Source organism: Pleurodeles waltl, chromosome 9, assembly GCF_031143425.1.
Source record: "Pleurodeles waltl isolate 20211129_DDA chromosome 9, aPleWal1.hap1.20221129, whole genome shotgun sequence".
Classification (NCBI taxonomy): Eukaryota; Metazoa; Chordata; class Amphibia; order Caudata; family Salamandridae; genus Pleurodeles; species Pleurodeles waltl.
In genome coordinates this window covers 889,522,550-889,547,876 of record NC_090448.1, presented here as the reverse complement: position 1 = coordinate 889,547,876, position 25,327 = coordinate 889,522,550, and the positions used below count along the sequence as shown (strand labels likewise).

The following is a 25,327-nucleotide window of genomic DNA, read 5'->3' as shown; positions in this document are numbered from 1 at the left end:
CTCTGTGGCACCCCAACCCCACTACTGGTAATAGCCATCTACACCTAGTCAGGCTCCTGTGACTTCCAGGTGTGCAGCAATTGGGTTTAGGCCTCGTCCCCCATGAACATGTGAATTTGCTAGGAACTGTTAGTGCATTAGTGCAGATGGCTGCTCCCTGTGTGTTGTGTCCGCGAACAGTGGTGGTGTTACATGCACTGAACGTGTTTCTTCTGTCTCCCCCCCCTTTTTGTTTTGTCTCCCTGTTCTTGCGTGCAATAGCGTCATCTGGAGGAGGAGCAGTGGCACCGGAGCAGGAGGGAGCTGCAACCCAGTTGGCCCTGGAGGGTGAAGCAACGGAGTCTGAAGCCACCAGTGGGATGGAGGGAGAGGGGAGCTCCATGACGGGGACAGGAGCATACACCAGTGACAGCGACTCCTCCTCTGATGGAAGCTCCCTTGTGGTGGCAGGTACCTCTGTGCCCACCGCATCAACAGGTACAGCCGCCACCCCCCTACCAGCACAGCCCTCCCAGCAGCCCCTCAGCGAGCGTGTGTCCCTTGCCCACTCACCCAGGAGGGTGGGCATCTCCTTCGCCCCCTGCACCTCAGGACCTGCCCCAGTCAGCCCTGCTGCCCTCAGTGAGGAGGATATTGACCTCCTGAAATCCCTCACTGTTGGGCAATCTACCATTTTGAATGCCATCCAGGGTGTTGAGAGGCACTTGCAACAAACAAATGCATTCATTCTGGCATGGCGGCCCAACAGAGAGCATTTCAGGCTCTGGGCTCAGCACTGATGGCAGCCATTGTCCCTGTGTCCAGCCTCCCCCCTCCCACTTCCTCCACCCAGACCCAATCCCCTGTACCTCAGCCTATCCCAAGCACACCTTCAGACCAGCATGCACACTCATCAACACACAAGAGTGGAAATGGCAAACATAAGCACCACACATCACACAAGCACTCACACAAGCACCATCCCCATGCAGACACAGCAACATCCACTGCCTCCACTGTGTCCCCCTCCTCCACGTCCTCCTCCTCGCTCCCTGTCTCGTCTCCACTCACAACTGCATGCACTACATCCTCAGCCACTACCTCCATCACCAGCACGCCCATCACCACACATCATTCACATGCAATCACCACCCCAACTACCATGCACACATCCCCAGTGTCCTCTCCCAGTGTGTCTGTGAGACCTCCTCTCAAAGTACACAAACGCAGGCACACACCCACCCAACAGCCATCCACCTCACAACAGCCTCAGGCCCATGCACCTTCACCCAAATTAAGCAAACGTACACCTCTTGCAACCACTACCTCTTCCTCCACTCCCAAACCCCTCCATCTTCCCATCCCAGTGTGTCTAAGAAGCTTTTCCTGGCTAACATTGACCTCTTACCTAGACCTCCCCCCCGTTCTTTCCCTAGGGCCAGGCTATCCAGGTCCCAGCCCAGTACCTCAGCCACCAAATCCCCAGGCACAGTGGTTCCAGCAACTGCGGGGTCATCGAGTGCGCCACCCATCAGGGCTGCCGGTGTGCCACCTTGCGAGGCCAAGGACATTCCGCCACCTACCAAGGTGAAGAAGGTGCCCACATCCCAGAGGGAGAAGCCGCACCTACCAGCCACCAAGGGCTCTGCGAAAACAAAAGGGGACAGTGGCAAGACATCTGCTGCACCATCAAAGGTGGGGAAGGGACAAAATAAGAAGAGCAGGTCAGGACAGGGCACGGTGGCACCGACTGAGAGACTAGTGTCACCCCTTCTGTCAACGACTACACCAACCTGTACGGTGGCGAACACCGCAACCTGCCCCACCACCAGCACCGCCACCTGCACCAGCACCGCCACCTGCACTGCCACCTGCACATCCACCCGCACCGCCACCTGCACGTTTGCAGCCTCAGCAACAGTCCCCAGCATCTTCCCCAGTGGGCAGCCATCCGAGGCTGCAGGAGACGTCCTGCTGTGTCCCTCAACAGGTGCTGACACATGCACCACCGCCAGCACTGCCGCCATAGACACCGCCGCAAGCACCGCCACCAGCCCCGCGACGTGCTCGGACAGTGGCACCACAGCTGACATGGCTACCATCACCAGTGGGCAGCCGTCCGAGGCTGGAGGAGACTTCCTGCACCCTGCCCAGCTTCCACGAGGCATGACTTTCACCACTGTTTGCACCTGCAGGTGGAAAGCGAAGCCGCAGCAGGATGGGGTATATCTCTGCCTCCATGGCGTATCATGCTACCTGTTCCTAGGCAATCTCGTGGCACACACACCCAGGTGAGGGAATGGGACCGGCCACACTGCATGTGGAGCACTCTGGGCACAAGGCCCCCTCCAAAACCAGTGGAGAATCACATCCACTACCTCAGTCCTTGGCAGGATGAAGCACTCTGGGCACAAGGCCCCCTCCAGAACTAGCAGAGAATCGCATCCACTACCTCAGTCCTTGACAGGATGAAGCACTCTGGGCACAAAACCCCCTCCAGAACCAGTGGAGACTGCTATCCATTTGAGAGACTGTGGCTTTGCACTCCCCAGGATAAAGCAGTGGGCAAACCACCTACTGGAAAGACTTGAGAGACTGTGACTTTGCACTCCCCAGGATAAAGCAGTGGGCAAACCACCCACTGGAAAGACTTGAGAGACTGTGGCTTTGCACTCCCCAGGATACAGCAATGGGCATGGAGCCCCCTCGAGGAGCAGTGGCGTAGTGGGTTAATCCCGCTGAGGTGCCCCCCTCCCCTTCCCCCTGAGGTGCCCGTTTATTTTCGATCTGATGCCCCTGCAGTGTTCTCTCCGTTTCGAGTCAGGTATCTTGTGTGGGCTTCGCCCATGCATTTTGGGACCACTGGTCTACGGACAATTATTGGTACACTATCTGGACTTGTGTAGTTGGTGTACACATTTGTATATACTGATTTTTGAACTTTCACTATCTGATTTTTCATGATTACAATTGTTACAATCATTTAATTTTGTCCTTGCGTTCTTCCAGGGGGTGGGGGGTGTATATGTAATGTTGCTGCATGTATTTGTGTGTACGGTTTTGTGGGTGAGTGTGGGGGTGGGGGTATTGCATGTTGCGTGTGTGTGTCACTCTCTTTTCCCTCCCCCCTCCCCTGTGTTGTAGGTGCAGTACTCACTATGGTCGTCGTCGAGGTCTGTCCTGCTCCTGATAGAGCAGGAGGAAGACCAGCATGGGCAGTACGTGTAACTCGGGCTCCATGGCGCCCTGGATCCTCGTTGGGTGTCGAGAGGTGAGTGGTTTCCCTTCTGTGTACTGTTTCCGCTGTGCTTTTGATAGCGTTGGTTCCGTCCCAGAAAAGGTGGCGGATAGGCCTGTTGTAATACAGTGGGCAGTACTTTGTCCTCCGCCTGTCTGTTGGCGGTTACCGCTGCGGTGTTTGTTTCTACCGCCGTGGCGGACGGAGTGTTAAAGTGGCTGTCTATGTTGACGGTTTCCGCCATGGTCGTGATTCTATTTTTTTTTCCGCAGGCCTGTTGGCGGTATTACCGCTGCTTTACCACCATCCGCAAGGGTTGTAATGAGGGCCTTAATTTGTCTTGGACTTAGGGGGGGGTCAATATTTGGGAATGTGATCCTGTCAAGGAAATTACGGATGCAAGCCTTTCAATCCATGGGGGGGGGGGCGTAAAGAGCACAGCAGTGAGCAGTAAATACTGCATGTATGCCCAATTGACTAGTCAATAGGTGGTCGGAGCCATTCTAAGCATTGTGATAGGGGCGTTGGTACTGCGCTCCTCAGCAGCCAAGCTAGTAGACAACCCAACTTATTCCCATCTGCATGCATCTTCATTTTATAGGCTCTAAAGTCTACACATCACAACTGCTCTACTAGTTGAGCATGGCACTCTGTGGCTGCTGCTAAAATTTGTCACTCGTTAGGGTCAGTACTCGCTCCTGCCTCCAAGGCCTCCCAGAGTCATTTCTATCTGAGACAGATCTCTATGAAGGGTCGCTCTGGAACCCCCAACCACACAAATGCAATTCCCTGGCAAGACCACCTTCAATACCTCCCATTCCAATGTCCTAGAGGTGGTCATGCCCCAGTTCTCTGTCAGGCAGTGGAAGATTGATTCACAGGTCTCGTCCCAGAATGAAGCGGCTTCCAGCAGAGTAAATTGTAATTGCCATGTGGGGACCGGTGGGCGCGGTGCGCTCCACTTGAGATGCAACTAAAGTGGTTTGTGATCTGATAATGTTTTCCTTCAATATTCGGCATGTGGGCTTGTGCATGGATGGCCAGGTGACAGAGTATGCGGTCCAGACGGACAAGTAAATCATGTGGGGGGGAGTAGTAGTAGTCTCTTGCATTCGGACTAAGGGCACACCAGCTATCTAATAGGGACCAGTGTGCTAGCAATTGTGTAAGTCAGGTCGCTGCCGCAAATACAGAAGAGGTCGGTAAAGGTGGATAGGAATGAACTAGTTGTGAATTTAGAACACAATTAAACCGCCCCACAGTAATCCAAGGGATGTGTGCCCAACTGGTAAGAGTGACGGTAAGGCAGGCCAATAAGGCCTGCTGTGCTACCCTTGGTGCATAAATACTGCCTAATAGCAGGGGTCTACAATCTAGTGGCCCCTCCCCGAGGTGTGTGCAAGTTTACTTACTGTATAAACTCTAAAGAAGGATTTTTGATTGTACTCTAAACTCTAAAGAACGACAATCTATTTTACCGAATATTAGGAACATCTAACAGCTATAATATCAACATTTGTAACTTTATAATTCAATAAAAAAGAGAATCACATGTTTACACCTAAAATTATCTTAACTGGTGAACTGAAGAAGCAGATCATTCTACCAAAACGTGATTATTTACCTGAAGCTTCAGATGGGTGAACATATTTAGAATCCACAATATGAACTCGTTAAGTGATCCTACTGACCAGTAGTTTGATAATAAAATGTATTTCGATAACAGCAAGCTTACTAAATCGGAATAAATCGCTAGCCCATCCGCTGCGTAGATGGAACTTACAATAACATCATAAGTTAGAAGAAATTTTAAATTAAAATTCATAATTGAGACTTAAACCGGATTTTAGAGTTAGACGGATTTGAAGAACCACCTTAGGTTGGTCATGCACTCACACGACCAAACTCGCAGTTCGCCCACCTCAATAAGTGGTGATTAAAGGACATGCTTTCTGGTCGCAAGGCTTCACCTGTCTCTGGTCTTGTAAACTTTTCACCTTGCTGCTAGTCAAATACATGGTGGCAGGTCAAAGTGATAGCCTGAATACCCTACTTAATACAGGACGCCAATCAGTGGATTTCCCTTCCCAGGACTGCCATGTGAGACACAAACATGTGAGAAATCAAACAACGACCATGACACAAAGGCCAATTTGTGCTTCAAAAACAAACTCTCACTTAGGGAATCAAGTGTGTCAGGTGAGGCCTGAACAGGAATTACGAACTGTCAGGCATGGAGGACACCGGTCACGCTCTAAATGACAAAGGTGGGGTCTACAATATTGAAGCGCTACCCTTTGAAATAAAGATATAAGAATGCCAGAAAGGTGACGGTCAATATGTAAAAAAACAATACAGTAATTGTGCCCTGGCTACTGCTAAAAGTGGGCGAACGTGAACAGAATCAAAGGAAAGAAAGTCGACAAATGCATGCTACTGGCTCAATGCTCGATAACTGCCCTGACTCGGATGATGTTTAACAAGCTACTGACATTCCGTTGCATCTTTGTGCTGTGGTGAGCTGTACATCTGCCACATACAAATACTCTTTTGGTATGGCTTCATACATCCTGATTTTATTGGCGACCATGCAAGCAGCTCTGTCTAGGTCACCTAACGATGACCATCATAACTTGACGCTCCATCTTTTTCAACAGATTACTTACTATAAATACAGACTATCTATTGCTATCATTTGCAATAACAAATAAGAGCCGTGTTTTTATATTCACGGTTTATTTAGTTCCTCTTCGTCCACCTCTATCACTGGCCATTGCACCGTAGTTTTTACTGTCTTGTTTTCTTTATGTCTAATGATAGCTAACTTTAATACATCAGCTCTTCCCTAAGCTTCTCAAGCCCAACCCAGTGCCGTCTGTTGAGATGTTGTATTAATAATTTAGGCCACCACATTAACTGAATGATAACTTGAAACAAGCTACTGCATTTGCGAAGGCTGTCCGTATCTACTTTGAAACAGCCCAATTCAGACACTGAAGCCAGGTTCTTCCTTTCTTTATATGTAGCCTCTAAATAAGTCATTACGATGGAAGTGATTAAAACCCAAAAATAAAAAGATTTAGCATCTTTTATTAATGACCTTTATGAATCTTCGTGACAACTAGCCATTTTCTTCTGGAAATACCGGAAAAAGATATTGTGAATAAAGGACCAATTATTTTGATGGTAACTGATGGTGTTGCAGCAAAGACAGGTAAAATGGATCAGTGCTGGTAGATGTCAGTCCTTGTTATGCCCTTTAATATCATCATACTTTCAACAAATCCAGACTTGCGTATAGGTTGCACAATGGTGATGTTGGAGTGTGACCTTTAAAATTAATATTAACATGAAAAGCTTGCAATATAATGTGTAGTGAAACTGCTTAGAAATATGTTAACATAGAAAATAATGTACTCGTTTGAAATGTGCCCATGTATGACTTTGTATTAGCATTAAGAGTTATGTAGTAGGGGTTTTGCTAAATTAAACATTAGGCCTTAGTTAGCGAGGGTCTGGGCCTAGCTGCCTGGTCTCATATTAATTGTGTTTTTCTAACGTGCAATGTGCTGCTTTCCTGAAGGACACGAAGCTGTACTTTTCCCGAAGCTAGAGATATGTTTGTGTAGCCGTAGTAAATTCTTTCTCATGGGACCCGACTTGCTCAAGGAGACATTCTTGTCGAATGCAACAGTGTAATTCACAACAGGTGCAAGGCCGTCTGGACTAGGAGAAGACAATGGAACTACTGACTGGAGCATAAAGTGTAACTTTTCTTACCTGACATTCCACCCGTTGAAGATGTCAATCACAGGAGCCAATAGATTGCATGAGAACTGTGTTTTGTGGAAAATTCTAGTAAGGTGTGTGGAGAATTATTGGACAGAGATAATGATGCACCAAAATTGATCCAATGAGAAATGAAGGGCTAGTTCGACAGTTTTGATATAACAGCATGACCCAAGAAGAAATCAGCCATTATTGGGACACTTTTGCTGTTATTCTGACATTCTGCCTTAAGCTATACTTTGCCATTATTCTTTGAGACTTTGCTGTTCTGATATCTTAACCATCCTCTTTTGAATCCTTACCTGACACTGACTTCTCCTCCTTATGAGGGAAGAGCCTATTTTTAACTATGCCATACTGAGACTTGTCCTGTCCTATCTTTGCTGATGGCGAATCGACTGATGTCTTGAGGACGAAGACTGACGCTGATTGCTGATATGTTGGAGGGGTAACTATCTGATGATAATTGTAATTGTCTGTTTGCCTTTTCTTTCTAGGTACCAACTGCTCTTTTGATAGAGGCCACAGTTAGATGTTTTTCTAAATTTGTGTTTGCCAAATTGTTTTGCATGAAGCGCAACATGCTGATGCTAATTCGAAGTTAGTTAAGGAATTCACTAATATCGGATGCAAATAAACAAATGATTAAGATCTTGCTTTGTTGAATAATGTACTAATGTTACTCTGCTAAAGTTGATTCATGTTAACGTCGTGCTTTATTCTAAATGTTTATGATCTATGCTTTGATAAAGTTTTGCTCTGATTGCCAAGTTATAGTGGTTTTGATGTGCTTGTTGATGTTGAAACTATTAAATATGATGTTAGATTGTAACTAATAGGGAATAAATATCCTAACACATAACTAGGTTTGTGTGGTTATTCATGGCTGAAAGGTCATGGTGTGTTCGCTGTATTGAGCTATATTGAATGTTATTGATTAGCTTAGTGATTAGTTATTGTGAATATTGAAAGGGTTATTGACATATTGATTGCGATGCTAAACGGATATCTTGTTTTGGGAAGTTTCCAAACGTGGTCAAAAGGTTCATTGGCCTAGACGTGTCTGCTTGTAAGTTTACTTACCAAGGTTCGGGTGCGTTATCAGTGACGATTTCATTTTTAAAGACACGCTTGACATTTTATCCATCATTTCCCTCCATGCACTTCTTTATGCAGGGGACAACATTTTCTTACTGAAGGAGGAATCTTTGGTAGAAGACCATTAGCTCATTTCTATTAGTAAAACTGTCATTTGGAAATGACACATCTTGCTTTTGTGCTTGCCCGATTGGTTAGGGTGCGTGTCATTAAGAAGGAAATCGTTTGAAACATGCTTTATTGAATTCAGTGCAGAATTTGGCTGGGAGAATACAAACGTATTTCGGACTATGCGTGATAGAAGGGGCAATGCTCCTAATCTTCGTCGTCTGATTAGAACACTACATTGTAAAATCTGGATTCAGCCAGGAAGGGACTAAGGGTCAGTTTAGGGTTTCTAAAGGTCCTGAACAAGGACATTGTGTTCTCACCAGTCTGCTCATGTACCAATTACAAAAGTGTACGGAGTCGACAATACTCACTGATCTGCACCGTTCACTGATTCATTACATGATCACGGTTCCATGAATAATCAAAGGTAACTTTCAGTATATAACATGTGTCTTTTTGATATTTGAACAACTGTTCAAAGTGGGTACATTAACACGTACATGTAGACTGTTTATCACTTTATCTGGGGACAGGAACCGAGGCACCCCAGTGGCAATGAGAGTTTTGCATCACTTCAACTTGAAATAGGGGAGCTTATGAAATTCTGTGAGATTCCTTTTGGCGTAGGTAGAACTGCTCCACCTATTGGCATTTGCTTTAAGCCATTTGATTAGAATTAAAGCTTGTTATATGAAAATGTTTATCACAGTGGATCTGCTAGCAAAATATGAACTGGTACACAATGGTCTTTATTAAAATACAGTCTCAAAGATCAAAACGCTTTTACAACTCTTAAAAAAACAATAGAATATGAATAGGTAGTTAGAATATGAATTACATAAACCCTTTTTTGTAAAGCAGTTAACCATGAATGCAGAATTGCCATTCAAACATCTCTGTTGGTAATGACAACCAGAGCAGGCCAAATTTGCACTTAGATGCAAGTAGAAGCCACCTACTGCCTTATTACACAAAGGGTGAAATTTCTCTGTTTGCACCTTGAAACAGGTGCACTGTGTGCAAACAGAGAAAGTGTGCCCTATTACACTGAATGCGCTGCCCCCTGGACAGTTGTGAACTCACACTGCCCGGGGGGCAGCAAATTGAAGTGAAAAATTGAGTGGATTTGAAGCAGCCGCTGTGTTTCACTGTGCAGGGGCAACCCGCCTGCACATTTAAGGGGGATTAGAGATCCCATGGAAGGTGTGTGCAGTGACAGCACCCAACTGCAAGAGTATGTCTGGGGGGTCCATAGGGCCCCCTCTCCCCATCCAAAAGGCTGCCATCAAGGGGCACACTGACAGTACGCCTCCTTTGAAGTGGAGCATTCTCAGTGTGCCATCTGACAGCTTCTTTGCCTCTGCACCCGCGTCTATAAAACGGCACAGATGCAGAGACAAAGGTATTTCCTCATTTGCATGGGGCCATGTCCCCATGCAAATGAGGGAACACCCTCTAGTGATAACGCTGGCACTATATGTGGGCCAGCAATATCTATATTAGTCTGCAGCCCTTTCTGTAATACCAAAGTGCCCCAGGGGCATCCAAAGTGGAAGCAAATGCCTGTGTCGTCCCCAAGGCACTTTATATATTGTAAACCCTGGTTGTTCTGCCAATACTGTCTTGTACATGCCATCTCTGTATTTTGGCACATTTGACTACCATCATCGCATATTCATAAATTATATTTGCAATCAGTGTTTGCTGTTAGTGACTTTAGGACTCAGTGACTTCTAGCATTGGTTAACAGTTGACACAATCAATTGTATTTATCTGTGTTCATATTTATTGATTAACTCCATAAATCAAGATGAATAAAGTAGATTATTGACTGTTTTGGGTGTGGTGCACAATTTGAACAAAACAAACATACATATTGACAGTTTGGTATACTTTTGAAGATATAACTTCTTGGCAACACGAAACAGGAATTATCTGTTTATAAAGTTATTTGTTAAATTGAAAGATCTTGACATTAATATATTTATATTTTACAAACCTTGCAGAGTTTGAGAAAACTGAAACTAAAGATAAAGAACAACATTTTTTATCAATTGGTTTCTGTATCGTGAGTAGTTGAATTGAACAGAGTTTTCCAAGGTTTGCAATCCTTTTCTTCTGCTGCATAAATGTGTTTGTAAAATTCCTAAACTTTTAGTGAAACTCTAGATTACCACAAAATTAAGTGACAATACAACTGGAGACCATGGTCAGATTACATAGATTATGCCAGTGCGAACTTGTACTGACACTTCATCATTATATATATTGCACTGCTGTTGGGTAATTTTGTACTACCATATGCACATAATGAGGCTGAGTTAGATCTTGGCTGTAACAGTCCTGCCGTTGCCTTTTCGACTGAAGGCCCGTTCGCCCCTGACAGTCACCCGCCATATTTAGATTTTGGCAGTCCCATCGACAAAAGCCTGCATCCGAACCACCTTCTCTGCCAAGAAATACTGCCCACGTCGATGGCGTGAGAGGGAAAAGTGGATGCCGGCGGACCCCAACCACCCTTACCGCTGTGCATATTTGGATGTGCCTTAGAGCCAAGAAAAAAGTGACAGTGGGGGGTTTGAAAACTCACCTTTTTTGCCAGTCCACCGCTGTCTTCGAATGGACACAACTGGACAACACCTGCCGTCAGTGCTGCCACTGACCCACGGAGAAAACACAACCTCACCCCATCGCTGGACTCGAAGGTAGGATTGCCACATTTTTTTAAATGACTGTGACATGCATACATGGGGGACAGGATGGTGTCACACATGGCTGGGGACGCACTGGAACAACATGCATATCACACCCATACACAATTGTCATTGTGGTGTCATCATTCATTGCAAAGTAATGCTGGCACCACAATGAAGGTACAATTACACTGGACAAGGGTGTCCATGTGTGCACATTGCAAGGGGACCTGTATGGGTACGTTTGTGCTATCTGTTGTGTATGTGAGTCAGTACGTGTGTGTGTGTATGTGTGTGCATGTGTGTGTAGATTGGCTGTTGTGTGGTGTGTGTGTGTGTTGTGTCATGGATGTATGTCACTGTGTGTTTTTATCATGTACAGGTTGTGTTGTTTTGAAATTGTAATAGATAATGGTGTGTATGTAGTCTGCTGTGCAGTGTGAAGGGCAAGGGGACACGTATGGCTAAGATACAGTGTGTGTGTCTCTTATCTTTATTCCATAGCCCCTGTCATTGCATTAGGTTCATTGGGTCCACCACCATCTCCCTCCGTCAGCAATCCATCGCCAGTCCTCTGCTTGCAGAACTGTGACATCTAAATACGACGGGTGGAACACCATCAACTTGATGGTCTTCTTGCGTCTGCCGTCAGCACAGCTTGGCGGTAACATCACCAAGATCTAAAACAGTCCCTATATTAGTTCAAACTGGTCAGTGCAAAAGAATAAGTTACTAATGCTCCAGTAATACTACTCCTGATGGATGCTCTACCTAACTGCAGATTCCTCAACTTATGAATTTTCTTAGGTGCCAGACTGGGTCCAGAAATTCTTTCTATTGGTCTTGTGTGCCCATGGTTGGAACTTTAACCTCCGTTGTGGCTCCATCACACCTTTCAACATGACAATTCAAAATAGAGGCACAACCCCTTTGCTCTGATATCAGTTTAATATCTCGGCATTCTGCACTCAATAGTGTGGAGAGTAGTTATCAGAATTGATCTTTTTCTGGCAGTGTGCAAATGCTAACTTGGGACTTCATTAATACCCTGAGGTCCACTGTACAGAACAGGAAGGTGATTATGAACAGATCCCCAGGTGGATCTTTTTTGGCACTACACAGTTTGATGCAGAGGATATTCTATTGGGACAACTTTCCTTTCGTCCCACCAGTGAACTCAACTAGCAACTGACTATCCACCAGGTAGTCCTGTCTGTAAGTGTAGAAACTAATCCCAACACATGGATGCAACTGATGTAGCATCTCCTCATCTTTATTTGGGCATGGTGGAAAAACAACATAAGAAGCATGATAGATTGCACCTCTTAGAAAGGTAACACCACTTTCATTAAAAAGGGAGGCATGCATCCTACGCACCAGTTTTTCAGGAAAAAGGTAGCTTCAGGAATAGGTAACTGCAAGACCTCATTCCTGATCATGAGCATGTGGACATCGATGAGCTTTGGTTTGCTTTTTCTGTTCTCCCTTAGCTTGCCTTTGGACTTGTTTTTTTAATTCACCCCAGACCTTCCTGACAATGGTGACCTCGAACAAGTATGATCTTGCTTCTTGTGTTCCATGACACACAGCTTGACCTCTCTTTTCTCTGATGGTCTTCAGGTACATCAACAAACACTGTCGCATAACTTTGGAAGTAATTGGTCACAACGCACCATAGGCTGACAATGGTCCTGATTTAGGTCTTGGTGGATGGAAATACTCCATCATAAACATGATGGATATCCCATCTGCTGTATTACGATCCCATTATATCTAATGGGGTTTGTAATATGGCAAACAGGATATCTGTCATGTTTGTGGCAGAGTATTCCCTCCGCCCAGTACTTAATTTGTAAATAATAAGGTGTCCGTACCCAAAGCTCTCCTTTGAAACTCATGGCTGCTGCAATTAAATGTGCGAGCACAGAATACAGAGGCAGCATAATTCTAAAGCCATCTCGGGCCTCTCTAATCCAGTTACAGCCACTCCCTGTCCCTTCAGCTCACTCTTGCATCTTTCTGCTTTCTTCCATTGTGACGCTTTTTCATTTTTCTTTTCCTCCGCCTTTCTTCCATGTGTCTTTTGCTCATAATAAATGCTGATGCAGAAAACTAAGTGTCAGCCCTCAAACAAATAAGTCCCGGTGCCCGGCACTGGAAACCGCTGGCTCAAATTAAGCACTGGCTCCGCCAAGGCCTACATCAGGCCCTATGTGTTGGTCTGTCACAGACATCCAGGTCTGATACACATGGAAAGGCTTGAAACCTCTTGTCTTTGTGGGTTATATCCTTGCACACTGCCACAGTTAAGACATTTTGAATTTGGAGTAAAACTAAAATGAGTAGGAGTGGAACCCTCACTATGCATGTTCATGTGTAGAGAAAGAGGAGCAGATGTCAATGCAAATGTGTGGCGTCTTTATATAAAGTCATGTCATCATTTCCGGAGGCGGGATTGAGTATCAATGGAGGTCAATAAACCCATGTGTTAGCAAGCAGGAGCTATTGCAACATTGACTGGATCTAGTCTGGTGCCAGGAACGATTTACAAAGTAAAGAGTCTGTGGTTAGAGGTGTCCACCAGAAAAAAAAGTGTTTGAACCATCTGGACAATCCACACATGCAATCTTGCACCAGCTAGTGCAATCTATGCAACCCAGAAACGTTTGCTGCAAAATTGCATAGGCAGAGGTACAATAAGAAACACTATGGGCCTCATTTCAAGTTTGGTGGACAGGAAAGCCTGACAACTAAACTTGCAACAGGGTGGCCACCGCCTATGTTGCGACCTCCTCGCCAGAGTAACATTATGAGTTTTCTGCTAGGTTGGTGGGTGGAAACCTGAGTTTCCGCTCTCTGGCCTTGTGGGAAACAGACTACAGCTTTGTCTTCGGTGTGTAGTCAAGCTGGCAGCAATGTTGTACCAGGAGGGTGAACCAGTACCCTTGCAATGTTCGCTGTCTGCAAAGCAGACAGCAAACATTGTGATAGTGCTGGGCAGGGGGACCTCTGCATAGCCCCTGCCAAGTGCATGGGCAGTGCAGTGGGCCCCCTTGTGGCCCCCTTTATCTGTTCAAAGCCAGACTTTTAATGGCGGTGTTACTGTCATGAAAAGGCTGGCGGAGAGCAAGGTAGTTATCCGCAAGAGCAGCGCTACTTGCTGCGCTGCCCTGGAGGATTAATATCTCCACCACCGCCAGGCTGCATTGTGGCGGTCTCACCGCCACCGCTAGGATGGCGGTCTTAAGACCGCTACACTCATAATGACCCCCTATGTGTATAGAACCAAAAAGCGAGGAGGAAGCAGGTAGACCACCAGGAAGTGGCAGTCTTTATCTGCTAGCGAACCTATATTTGGGCTGAAGCAAAATTAGCTTACACAATATGCTGCAGAGAAAAATTCCTATAGATTTTATGCAACACATGTTCCGAAAATATTTACTGAAAATGTTGTGAATGTGGATTTTTTTCATAAATTCTCCTTTTCATGCATTACATTTCGATGTTGCCTTTGGTATTGAACCTCAGGGCCAAGCAGGAAGCAGCATTATGAAATGTTGACATTCAGACAATTTTCCTGTACTCAAACCAAAATGGAAGACCCGTTTCTCGGAGTAGCAGAATAGGGAACGCTCACATTTCTCTCATGCACAATAAATGTCTTGCTTGCTTGTTTTTGTGTAGCGTTTACAAACACAATTTTGTAGCACTGTAAATAAAAGATGTTACTAATACTTAATTTATGATATTCAGTTTGTCGACTTCAGAAGGATGAAACACTAGGAAGTTTGAAGTGATGAAAATATTACACACTATTTTGAGTAGAAAGACAGTCTGACAAGATCTTTAGGAATATGCATTACTCACCTTTCTGCTTGATTAGAAAAACTAGTACTTGACGCCAATCTAAAGTTAAAAACAAAAGACAATATTTTAGAAACAAGACAAACTTAATGTTTACTAATGTAAAATGTTGTGGAATCCTCGCACACCATAAGCCCTCATTACGGATGGCCAGTAATTTTCCAGCCCCTGGAATTACAGACATCCAGGATATCAGTAAATCGGGGTTGGGGAAAAATTAGGCCATTACAAGTGACACTCTGGGGGTCCTCTTTAGAAACAATTAATTAGAAGGGGAATTTCAGGTCTTATTTCTCTAATATCATTTTCCCCAGCATTTGCAAAGAGAGATTTTAGCTGTATTAACGACTTCAAATCTCTGTGTGAAAATTAGGAGATCTGCACAAACACCCAGGATCTAGTTATGGTGATGGGGCTATAAGTGCTGTACCAGCCCCATCGGAATTAAGAGGTGATTTGTGCTGAGGGTCACAGTCTATTCTATAGGTTAAATTCCTTGAGAATCATGGATAATTTCAATTTCAACCTCCAATGGCCTTATTTAGAAATGGGTAGCAACAGAAAACCCTCCTGTTTGTGGATTAAATGTTAAAACTGTAGGTGAAGGTGACAGTGGATTTTCTTACAGTGCGCTGTCCCAGCAGTGGAGAAAAGTCCGCCTGGGCACATTTAGGAATATTAGTTCTAGCCATAACCAGTGGATTTCTACAGTGGTTTTCCCTACCAGTCATTGATCTTTAGCACATCAGACATGCTTGAAATATATGAGATGCATAGTATATACAACACCTGCCTTCCCACAGACTGCATGATGTCCAAAAGCAAAGGAGCAGCCAAATCTGGGCTCAGGTGGATGAATGTTGAGAGTACCACAATTGCAAGACCTAGCGTTTCCTCATCATATTCTTCAAGTATCGCTCCACAGTCATGGCACCTGCAACAACACAATTTGTTCCTGATTATTCTTCTTTGCAAACCTTTCTGTTTCCTGTGTTATAGGTAGATCCTACAGGGGTATCACCATGCTCAATGCTCCGAGACAGTTGCATCTAGCGTGAAATCATCTCAGATTTTAGAAGTATTAATTATTGCCCTGTCGACCAGCCAGAGCTTGTTGCACTGAGTGTCACGAGGGCTGATTCACTAAACCACGTTAAAATATAGATGTAGACACAGTGTAATTTGAATTCCTGCATTTTATTAATTTGAGACGAGTAGCTAATTCCCATACACTAATTTACAACTTTTGCATATCTAGATGTTATTTTTCACCTTCACTGGTGACTTGCACTCAAGGTTTTCTAACCTCATCTGTGAGTCGTGCACACAATATATTGGATAAATGTGAAATGATCTTGTTCTTGTACATGTCACTTGTACCAGCATACATTTGGTTAAAAATGATAAGGGTGAAGCACTTAACTATACTTCAGCACAACTTACTGCAGATGCATTCAAGTTGTCGTTTATATGATCCGACAGGTGTCACAAGTGCATTCTTAAAACTTTATGAATTAAATGTCAGCACAGTATTTTCTGAATACAAATCAAAATTACATTATATGATTTTAGCTACTCTGGAAAACTCCTTTGATAGTCCATTTACTTGTACCCATTAGGAATTGGCGTACTTAATTTATGCATGGAATAGATAGAACATGGGACTAAAAGGAGTAAATACACTAAGATGCATATATTGAACTTATACTTTTTATTTCTGTAAATTTAAAAAATGTGCAAAGTAAAATATTTTTCTGACTGGCCTATTCTAGAAAAAATGTTTGTGAATCTGAAATTTTGTGTCTCTATATTACTTCGAAACATCATTCAGATAAAATCATCCTCAGGTACACTGCATTAGCTAAACCAAACTTTAGGTTAAAGGCTGGAATTCTAATTAATCATTGATGAGGGAGCAATTGAAAGAGATCAGCTTTCACTTGATTGGGGGTAGCCAGTAAACCCCACAGGCACAAAATACCAAACAAGTCTGAAACAGTGAGTAAAGTAGTAATGTGATTTATGCAGTGCATTGACAAGAATTCCGACTGTTCATTTTGGCCAATGCTCAAGCAAATATAGATTCAGTCATCACCTATGGCGCTCAGTTTCAGTCACCCAAAAAACGTAGGGCTTGGAAATCCCGAATCCAAAAGAAAACTATGGAAATTATCTGCCTGTCTGCAACAGGGAACATCAACTGCAGTCCGCAAGCTGAGTGTACAAACAGCCCACTAGAATTCCACTACCGCAAAAAAGTGATATAAAGTCCTGTCAAGCAATTGCGGCTTGCTTATCTCACATAGGAGGTGTTTATCAAGCCAATCAAGGGTGCTGAGAAGGATCAGTTGACTCATGAAGCAAGGATCTTAACCTTTAAAACTTTCCTCCCACAAACTGCATCTGGATCCTGTAGGCTACAGACTCGACTTGAAATAAATTACAGGCTCCTCAAAAATCGAGTATGATCGTAGGGACCACAATTGTTTAGAAGTATCCCTTGGATTTAGGTATTTGGCCTTTGTTAGAAATGGGGTCTTTGGTTGGCAGTCAGGTTACCCCCTGTCCAAGCAAGGACCCTCACTCTAGTCAGAGTACGTCACACACAATCCACATTATCCTCTGCCCACCCTCTGGTAGCTTGGCATTGAGCAGTCAGGCTTAACTTAGAAGGCAATGTGTAAAGTATTTGTGCAGTAAATCATGAAATAAAACAGCAGAACACCACAAAAATACACCACATAGTGTTTAGAAAATATATAATATTTATCTGGATAAATGCAGGTCAAAACGATTAAGATACAATAAGTAGATGTTGAAAATATCACTCTAGAAATGATATAAAGTGTCTTTAGTCTCTTAAAAGCAATAAATGTATTTTGCAAGCACAAAGTACCTGGGTTGCATTCAAAATCTCCGCAAGGAACTGCAGAGGAGGAGATGTGTGGAAAACAGGGAGGTGTGTTGATTTCTCGGGCCTCACACAGCGATGCGCACTTTATTTTTCACACAGAGGAAGGCTTTGCGTCGATTTCTGGCGCTAGGTCTTGGATCCTCTTCGGGTTGTGGGGTTTTCGGATCCCCCCGGGACAATGCATTGAATTCTGGCGCTGACAGAACAAAGGCACAGGGCTGCGTCGATCCGGTGGGTGTTGCATGGAAGCTTCTACGGCACGGCAGTCGCTGCATTGATTCACGTGTGGAAGTCAGGCTGTGTCGTTCCGGCTCGGCTGTGCGCCGATCCAGTGGGCCGTGCATCAAATTTCCGGTCGCTACGCTGGCACTCATCAATCTCCTCATTGCGAAATTGGGCTGCGTCGTTCCGGTTCGGCATGCAGTGAATTTTTCACCACGGTGCAGGCTGTGCGTCGTTTCTGGCAGATGGTGTGTCGATTTTCGCCACACCCGGATTTCTTCCTGCAGGAATGAAGTCTTTTTGGTCCTGAGACTTCAGGGAACAGGAGGCAAGCTCTATCCAAGCCCTTGGAGAGCACTTCACAGCACAGCCAGAGAGCAGCAAGGCAGCAGGGCAACAGCAAGGCAGCAGTCCTTCTCAGAAAGCAGTCAGGTGAGTCCTTTGGGCAGCCAGGCAGTCTTCTTGGCAGGTTCCAGGTTCTGGTTCTCTTCTCCAGGAAGAGTCTGTGACAAGAGTGTCTTGTCAAGAAGAGTCTAAGTTGGTAGGGTCAGAGACCCTGCTTAAATACCCAAATGTGCCCTTGAAGTGGGGGAGACTTCAAAGAGTGGCTTGGAAGTGCACAAGGTCCCCTTTCAGTTCCATCCTGTCTGCCAGGGTCCCAGTACGGGGTGTGGCAGTCCTTTGTGTGAGGGCAGGCTACTGACCTTCGACATGTAAGTGTCAGGCCCTCCACCCTCCCAGCCCAATTCAATATGCAGATGTATGCAAGTGTGACTGAGCATCCTGTGTTTGGGGTTGTCTAAGAGAATGCCCAAGGGAGCTGCCAACTAAACCTAGCTAGATGGGGATTGGAAGGCACAGAAGGATTCAAGTGTAGAGAAATGCTCACTTTCTAAAAGTAGCATTTCTAAAATAGTAATATAAAATCCAACTTCACCATTAAGCAGGGTTTTGTATCACCATTCTGGCCATACTAAATATGACCTGGCTACTCCTTTCAGATCAGGATCTACAACTCAAACAGTATATGAGGGTAGCCCCAATGCTATCCTATAAAAGGAGCAGGCCTCACAGCAGTGTAAAAACGAACTGAGGAGTTTTACACTGCCAGGACATATAGAACACACATGTTCATGTCCTGCCTTTTACCTACATAGCACCCTGCCCTATGGGCTACCTAGGGCCTTCCTGAGGGGTGACTTATACGTAGAAAAAGGGGAGTTTAAGGCTTGGCAAGTACTTTTAAATGCCAAGTTGAAGTGGCAGTGAAACTGCACACACAGGCACTGCAGAGGCAGGCCTGAGACATGGTTAGGGGGCTACTTATGTGGGTTGCACAACCAGTGCTGCAGCCCACTAGTAGCATTTAATTAACAGGCCCTGGGCATATGTAGTGCACTTGACTAGGAACTTACAAGTAAATTAAATAACCCAATTGGGTATGAGCCAATGTCACCTTGTTTTAAGGAGAGAGCATATACACTTTAGCACTGATTAGCAGTGGTAACATGCACAGAGTCCCAAAGCCAGCAAAAATGAGGTCAGAAAAAGTGAAGGAGGAAGGCAAAAACGTTTGGAGGTGACCCTGCAGAAAGGCTATTTCCAACAACCTTTTTTAGAAACAACCATATCTTTCTACACTGCACATATGGAAAACGTTAGAGATAGTTCCCTTGATAGAATCAACCTGTTGGACACCTGCAAACAAAAGAAACAAATGGAACCAGAAACCAGGATTTTCACACAGAAAGTAAGATTGAAAACACAGTACATACGTTTTGATTGCCAATGATAACCCACGAGTCGGAAGAATTTCCATGGGCTAACAAAAAGGACTGACAGCTTCCTAGCATACTACCATTCATTCTGGTGTGCCAGCCTCTGGAGATCACTTGAGAAGTTGCCATTTTCTCAAAAATGTGTAGGAAGTCATCAAAAGGAAAGTTACTATCAGCAAGTATCTTTATAAGAGCCAGCAGTGGACGGGCTGCTCCAGGATGCCATGAAATAAAACTTACTGCTGCATAAGAATGAGCTGCCTTTCAAAGCTGAGAAACACATATAAATTCATAGTGGCAAGAAGACTGTTGTTGTTGTTTAATTTATTTTAAAAAAAGGTCAAGATCCTTTTTTGCATTCTGTGATGCTTGTTTCTTTTCTCCTTTTATCCCTACTGATTGTCCCAATCTGGCTAAGTCCACTCTGTGTAGGGAAAGAGTTGAGCAGTCACACAAAACAGGATTGTAGGGCATAAATGGGCCCTATGCACAAACGTAAATGTACACATGTAGATTCACTCACAAGTAAATCTACTCTTACACTTAGGTGCACATTTACACTTTTTTGTTATTCACCATTTGCGAGTGCAGGTTTACACCTAACTGTACACATACATGTCTCCACCACTGAGTTCAGGGGGTGGAGATAACGGAGTCTGAATTTATGAACATAAAACTACTTCTAGTAACTTCTGACAAATAGTAGGAAGCTGCCTATGGTAAAGTATATAGAAAATTATTGGAAAATGTAATAAATATTATTAGTTGAAAGTATTGCAAATAGTCTAATGCTAAACATAAATGTAAAATAAAGTCATTATTTTTTATAAAGAAGTACTAAAATAAAATATTAGAGCACATTACCTATTTACAATAAATGTATATTACATCATAACATAAATTACCTATGTTAATTTATTTAATGAATATCATTTTTTAACAAACCAAAATAAATCCAACTTAATTAGTATCAATGTAATTAAAAGCTGTGTTTAGGTAATAGACATTGTGTTGCATTTTTTTGTATTTGTGGATAAAATGTTTAAAATATAATATGATGATTTAAAATAAGTAAACTTTATTTTTCTAAATAGTACAGTATTTAATTATGACTTTTTAGATCAGTAGACAACGTTCTAAACACACAAGTTTTTCAGTACTTGTGAGTGGCCATTTGTTGTCATTTTTGGTGCTAGCTTAATTCAGCACTGGCAGAAGTACATTTACTATTGTTTCATGACATGTAGGGCTGTAGTAACTTAATAATTGCAATGGTGTTACTTTTTGGTAGGTGTGTGTTTGTACTAGCATGTCCCTCCCTAATTTCATCCATATCCCTTCCTAAAAACCTTCTTACATTTCCCTAAACCCCTCCCAGAGGTCTCCACATGTAGGGTTATGAATAGCATTTTGTAGTATGTGAATAGTACTACTGCAGTACTGCTTTAAATACTATGCAATGCAGTTTGTGGCTACATGTCTATGTCTACAGCCTGTGAACAATGGACGTTCCAGCAAAGGAGTCCAGGAAACACCTCAGGTAGTGAGTCATAACTTTCAAATCCATTTTGATTCACACCTTTCCACCCTGAACATATCCTTCTCATTCTTATATCCTTAATTCGGTCCTTTGGAAAGCTAAACCTATTGCTAAGCATCTCAAGGGCACTGTGCACTGTGACTGATTCATGATTTTACTTTTCTATGACATGGTACAAGCCCTGAAACATTCAATAGAAATTTGTAAAAATGTGATAATGTTTGAGGTATCTGTTTAGACGAGATAATTTTGAAAAGCATGTTTCAGAAACTCGGAGTCTCCTAATAATCTGACAAAATAGTTAACTTGCTGATAACTTCATTGCCCCTAGTTATCCACAGGTATCCCCACTGCATTGCAGTGGAAATTTTAGAATTGCCTTCCAGGAGGGGCACTAGACATAAGGAATGAGCATCTGAATGATGTATCACATTTAAAGTAAGACAACTGATAAGTTATATTTTTTATCAGATATCACAAAACTCTACAGTAGTCCAGCCATCTACAGGCCAGTAGGTATAGGTATGTCTGGGGCTCACTGATTTGGTGATACAAATGTTAACAATCCTGCATATGAACTGCCTGGTTGGAAGATCACACCTAATCCAACCAAAGGTGGTTCACCATTTGTCAATGACATGACTAATGTTCTTGCGGGGGAACAGAGCAGCCTCTTGGCTTCAGGCTCAGAAGGTGGTGACCCTTCTTGATGGTAATTCATTAGGGGCCTTCTATATAAAGTAAAATGTGAAGGGAGCAAAAGTGGCTCTTACTTACAGACACCTTTGCCATTGTTTTTCCTTTTCTTTTTTAGACAAGTAGATTAATAACTTGGGCAGGTCAGTTTAGGAAAAGCATAACATTGGTGCAACTAAATGCTTAAAATTTGCAAAAATAATAGCAGAGTGCTCTGGATTTAGTATGAAGCTGAGGTCCATGGTATCAATCAGTTTTATGTTTCGAATACATGGACAAAAAAGAGCTGTTCTCTTTTGTTCTCCTGGACAAAAACTTTTAAACTCAACCAGGGAACAGTGGAGTACTTTCACCAAGTGTCAATATCAATATCAAAGCAAAAGAAATAGTGCCCTTTAGCAAAAGCCTTCACTCAATGGGAGGCACTGAGTTTAAATATACCCCAATGTAAGGGATTAATGGAGCTGGATCCTCTGCACATATCTTCATCACAAACATATAGGTCAGGCATACTGGGCTACCCACAGGGTGACAATAAATCGCTTACCCAGCATAAGGCAGGACTCACATGATGCCACTTAGACATCCTGTTAAGTACGCTATTACACCAATGTGATCATGTGTTTCTGTAGTTATGCTATCATGTTTTGTGAAACAAAGCACTGAAGAGGAGCACTCAGTTGTAGTGCAATGCTTCCCCAATGGGTAGTGATAGTCCAAAATGAAAAAGAAAATCCACTTATATAAGTAAAATTCCTTCTTATCCAGTTCATCAAATTCATCAGCCAAGTATCAACAAGGAGCCATGTTGTAATGTTACATTCACTTTTTATTAGATTCTCTGTGAAACATACAGTAGCCCAGCCAAAGCGTTTCATCCCAAGAAAGACTTCATCGGGTCATTGTATCAGTAAATTCATATTGCTTGTATTCTTCCTGTCAGATAGATTCCCCAAAATCCAGCACATAGCTTGATCTTTTCACTTGGAGGATGCTTGATCTTTTGATTTGTGCCGGTCAGCTGATACAGATCTTAACAGGAGTAATCTCTAGGTGTTAAACTCGGCCCATTTCTAAGTACACTCTATCATTGGACTTGGTATCACTGTGTCAACATATGGTGAGCACTCACATAATTTCCAAATTGGTTAGGATACTCATAATACCCTGTTTGGGCTTCACCCTCATATGAGGCCCAAGGCACTTAACTCTTATCACTACCTCACTCCTTCTGGGAGTGTATAACCAATTGGTAGATATGCAGATATAGAACTCACTCATATGGCAACTAACTTCTCTTTTCTTTCTTTTTTCGCTTTCTCTATTGCTCTTTAATTTTTTTACCATTGAGTAAAACAATCTCAGGCATTATTTGTAATGTCCTGATGATTATCTTGTTATTTTTATATGACCAAAACATCGTCAACGTTTGCGCACTGATCCTAGAATGTGTATATAGTAATTAACATATGGGCGGAAATGCTGCTACATATTTATCCAAGACTAACATTGTTTTTGATTTATGTCACACAATATTGCCCAAGTCTTTTTTTGATTTTTTTGCCTCTTACGTCTTTTTGGTTCTACCCACCATTCTTTTTTGACGTATTTGTTAAATAAATGTGATTTTCTCTGGTTTCATGGGCATCGCTTCTGGTTCTGATTGTTGCTTCAAGTATTCTTATGATTGTCAGTCATAGCGACATTTGTTCCTTCAAAAATATTATGCGTCTCTGGTCCCTATTTATCCATGGGTTTCCCTTGTAGTTTGGAAAAATTAGTGTGCTTTAAAACAAAAACGTCGAGCAGAGTTAGAAAAGGCCCAAAATGGCAGAGCAGGCAGTTTTTCTAGCAGCATGTATATGAGCACAGGGGCTCACTGTGCAAAGCACAACTCTTTATTTCGGCTTTACCATGTCAATTTTTACAAATCCAAGTATCTGGCTGTCTCTCTGGATTAGTATAACACACAGAATAAAATACTACCTTTGCAATGCATACAACGGTATTTTCATGTTTCCTATTGCTGTAAATGTAATACCTCGACACTACAGGAGATATTTTGATTTATTTTATCAAGTCTGCAGCACTGCAGACATTTTAGAAACACTATCTTTTGTAATGCAGAAATAATTCCTATTATGTATGTGTACCTGACAAGGAGTGAGAGCATGATTTAAAAAATGTAGATGGAGGAATATTTTAATTTCCCGCTCCTCACAATCTAAACTCTTTAGACAGAATGCATCCTCTCTTATCTTTATCATACTATGGACTAACGAAAGTAGTGATTCGATTATATCAGCTTTGAAAAGTGACCACAATGAACAGGAACGTGGCCACCGTGGCAGAAGTGAAGTTTCAAAAACAAAAGACAATGTCATTCGGCTCTGTGCCGGTGTGCTTCCTACCTCCCTTCATTTTCAAAACAAATACCACTACACTGGCCTCAAGTGACTTGTCGTCCACAAAAAATGGCTGAAAAAGATATTATTTATTGGGAGTGTGGTTCAGAATTCTCAGATGTCAAAATTCACCAGGCACCATTTGCAGGTCAACCCCCGACTTTCCAGGAAGACATTTGAATATTCCTCAGTCAAACTGTAAAAATATTGGAATTATTAATTTGCTGTTTCGCATTGATTTATATTGACACAATGAAACCAACTTACTTCTAGAGTCTGTTAATCTTTTTATTTTTTGTGTATAGATGAGCAAATGGCTCCATTTCATGAACTTGATTTAAAGTTTCCATTATTTATTGTTTTAACTACATTACATCTTCCAGGTGTTGATACTTGCACCCATAGGATCAATCTCAGATTAAGTCCAGAATGCACCACATGCTTCCTAATGCTGAGACCGGGGCACTGATCTACCGTAGCAAACCTACCACTTTAGTCCGTAAAAAGGAATTCTTATCAGTGTTTAACTGTTGTGCCTTAGTAGGAGCAAACCAAACCAGGGACATCCCTGTTTATTAATGAATACCATCCCTCGAAAATGTAACTCTCTACTATGCTGCCTCATCTGTTGCATATAGCAGGACTAATAGAACTACCCACCCACTCTATTCTACGATTTAGGTATTTTAGCAGCAGGGGACTTTAAACATTTAAACAATGACATTCAATAAAATAAGCAAGCCAAACTGAGAATACAAAGTAGTGTACTCCTTTCACACCCTCATCTTCTCATTCTCTCTAGTTCTACACAACTAATCAATGTTCCTCTCTGAAATATAACATTGAATCCAGAGGTGAAAATGAAAGAGCCACTGGAAAAGAAAGGGGTTCACATGATTTCCTGTTAGAAAACTGTGGGAAATTCTGCGATGGCTCATGTCTGGGACTTGAAGGATGACTAAGAGAGATAGGTGTGGTGTTTTTTGTTGGCCAAGGATAA

General features: G+C 43.0%; 1 protein-coding gene across 1 annotated transcript in view; it reads right to left on the bottom strand.

Moving 5' to 3' along the window:
• Nucleotides 1-25,327, bottom strand: part of UNC79 (unc-79 homolog, NALCN channel complex subunit) — a 770,017-nt gene that overhangs the window by 270,102 nt on the left and 474,588 nt on the right. Inside the window, exons 37-38 of the mRNA XM_069208227.1 lie at nucleotides 15,566-15,706; nucleotides 14,776-14,814 (exon numbers count right to left, since the gene is read on the bottom strand). Coding sequence (XP_069064328.1) covers nucleotides 14,776-14,814; nucleotides 15,566-15,706 — 180 coding nt within the window. The remainder of the gene's footprint in view (nucleotides 1-14,775; nucleotides 14,815-15,565; nucleotides 15,707-25,327) is intronic.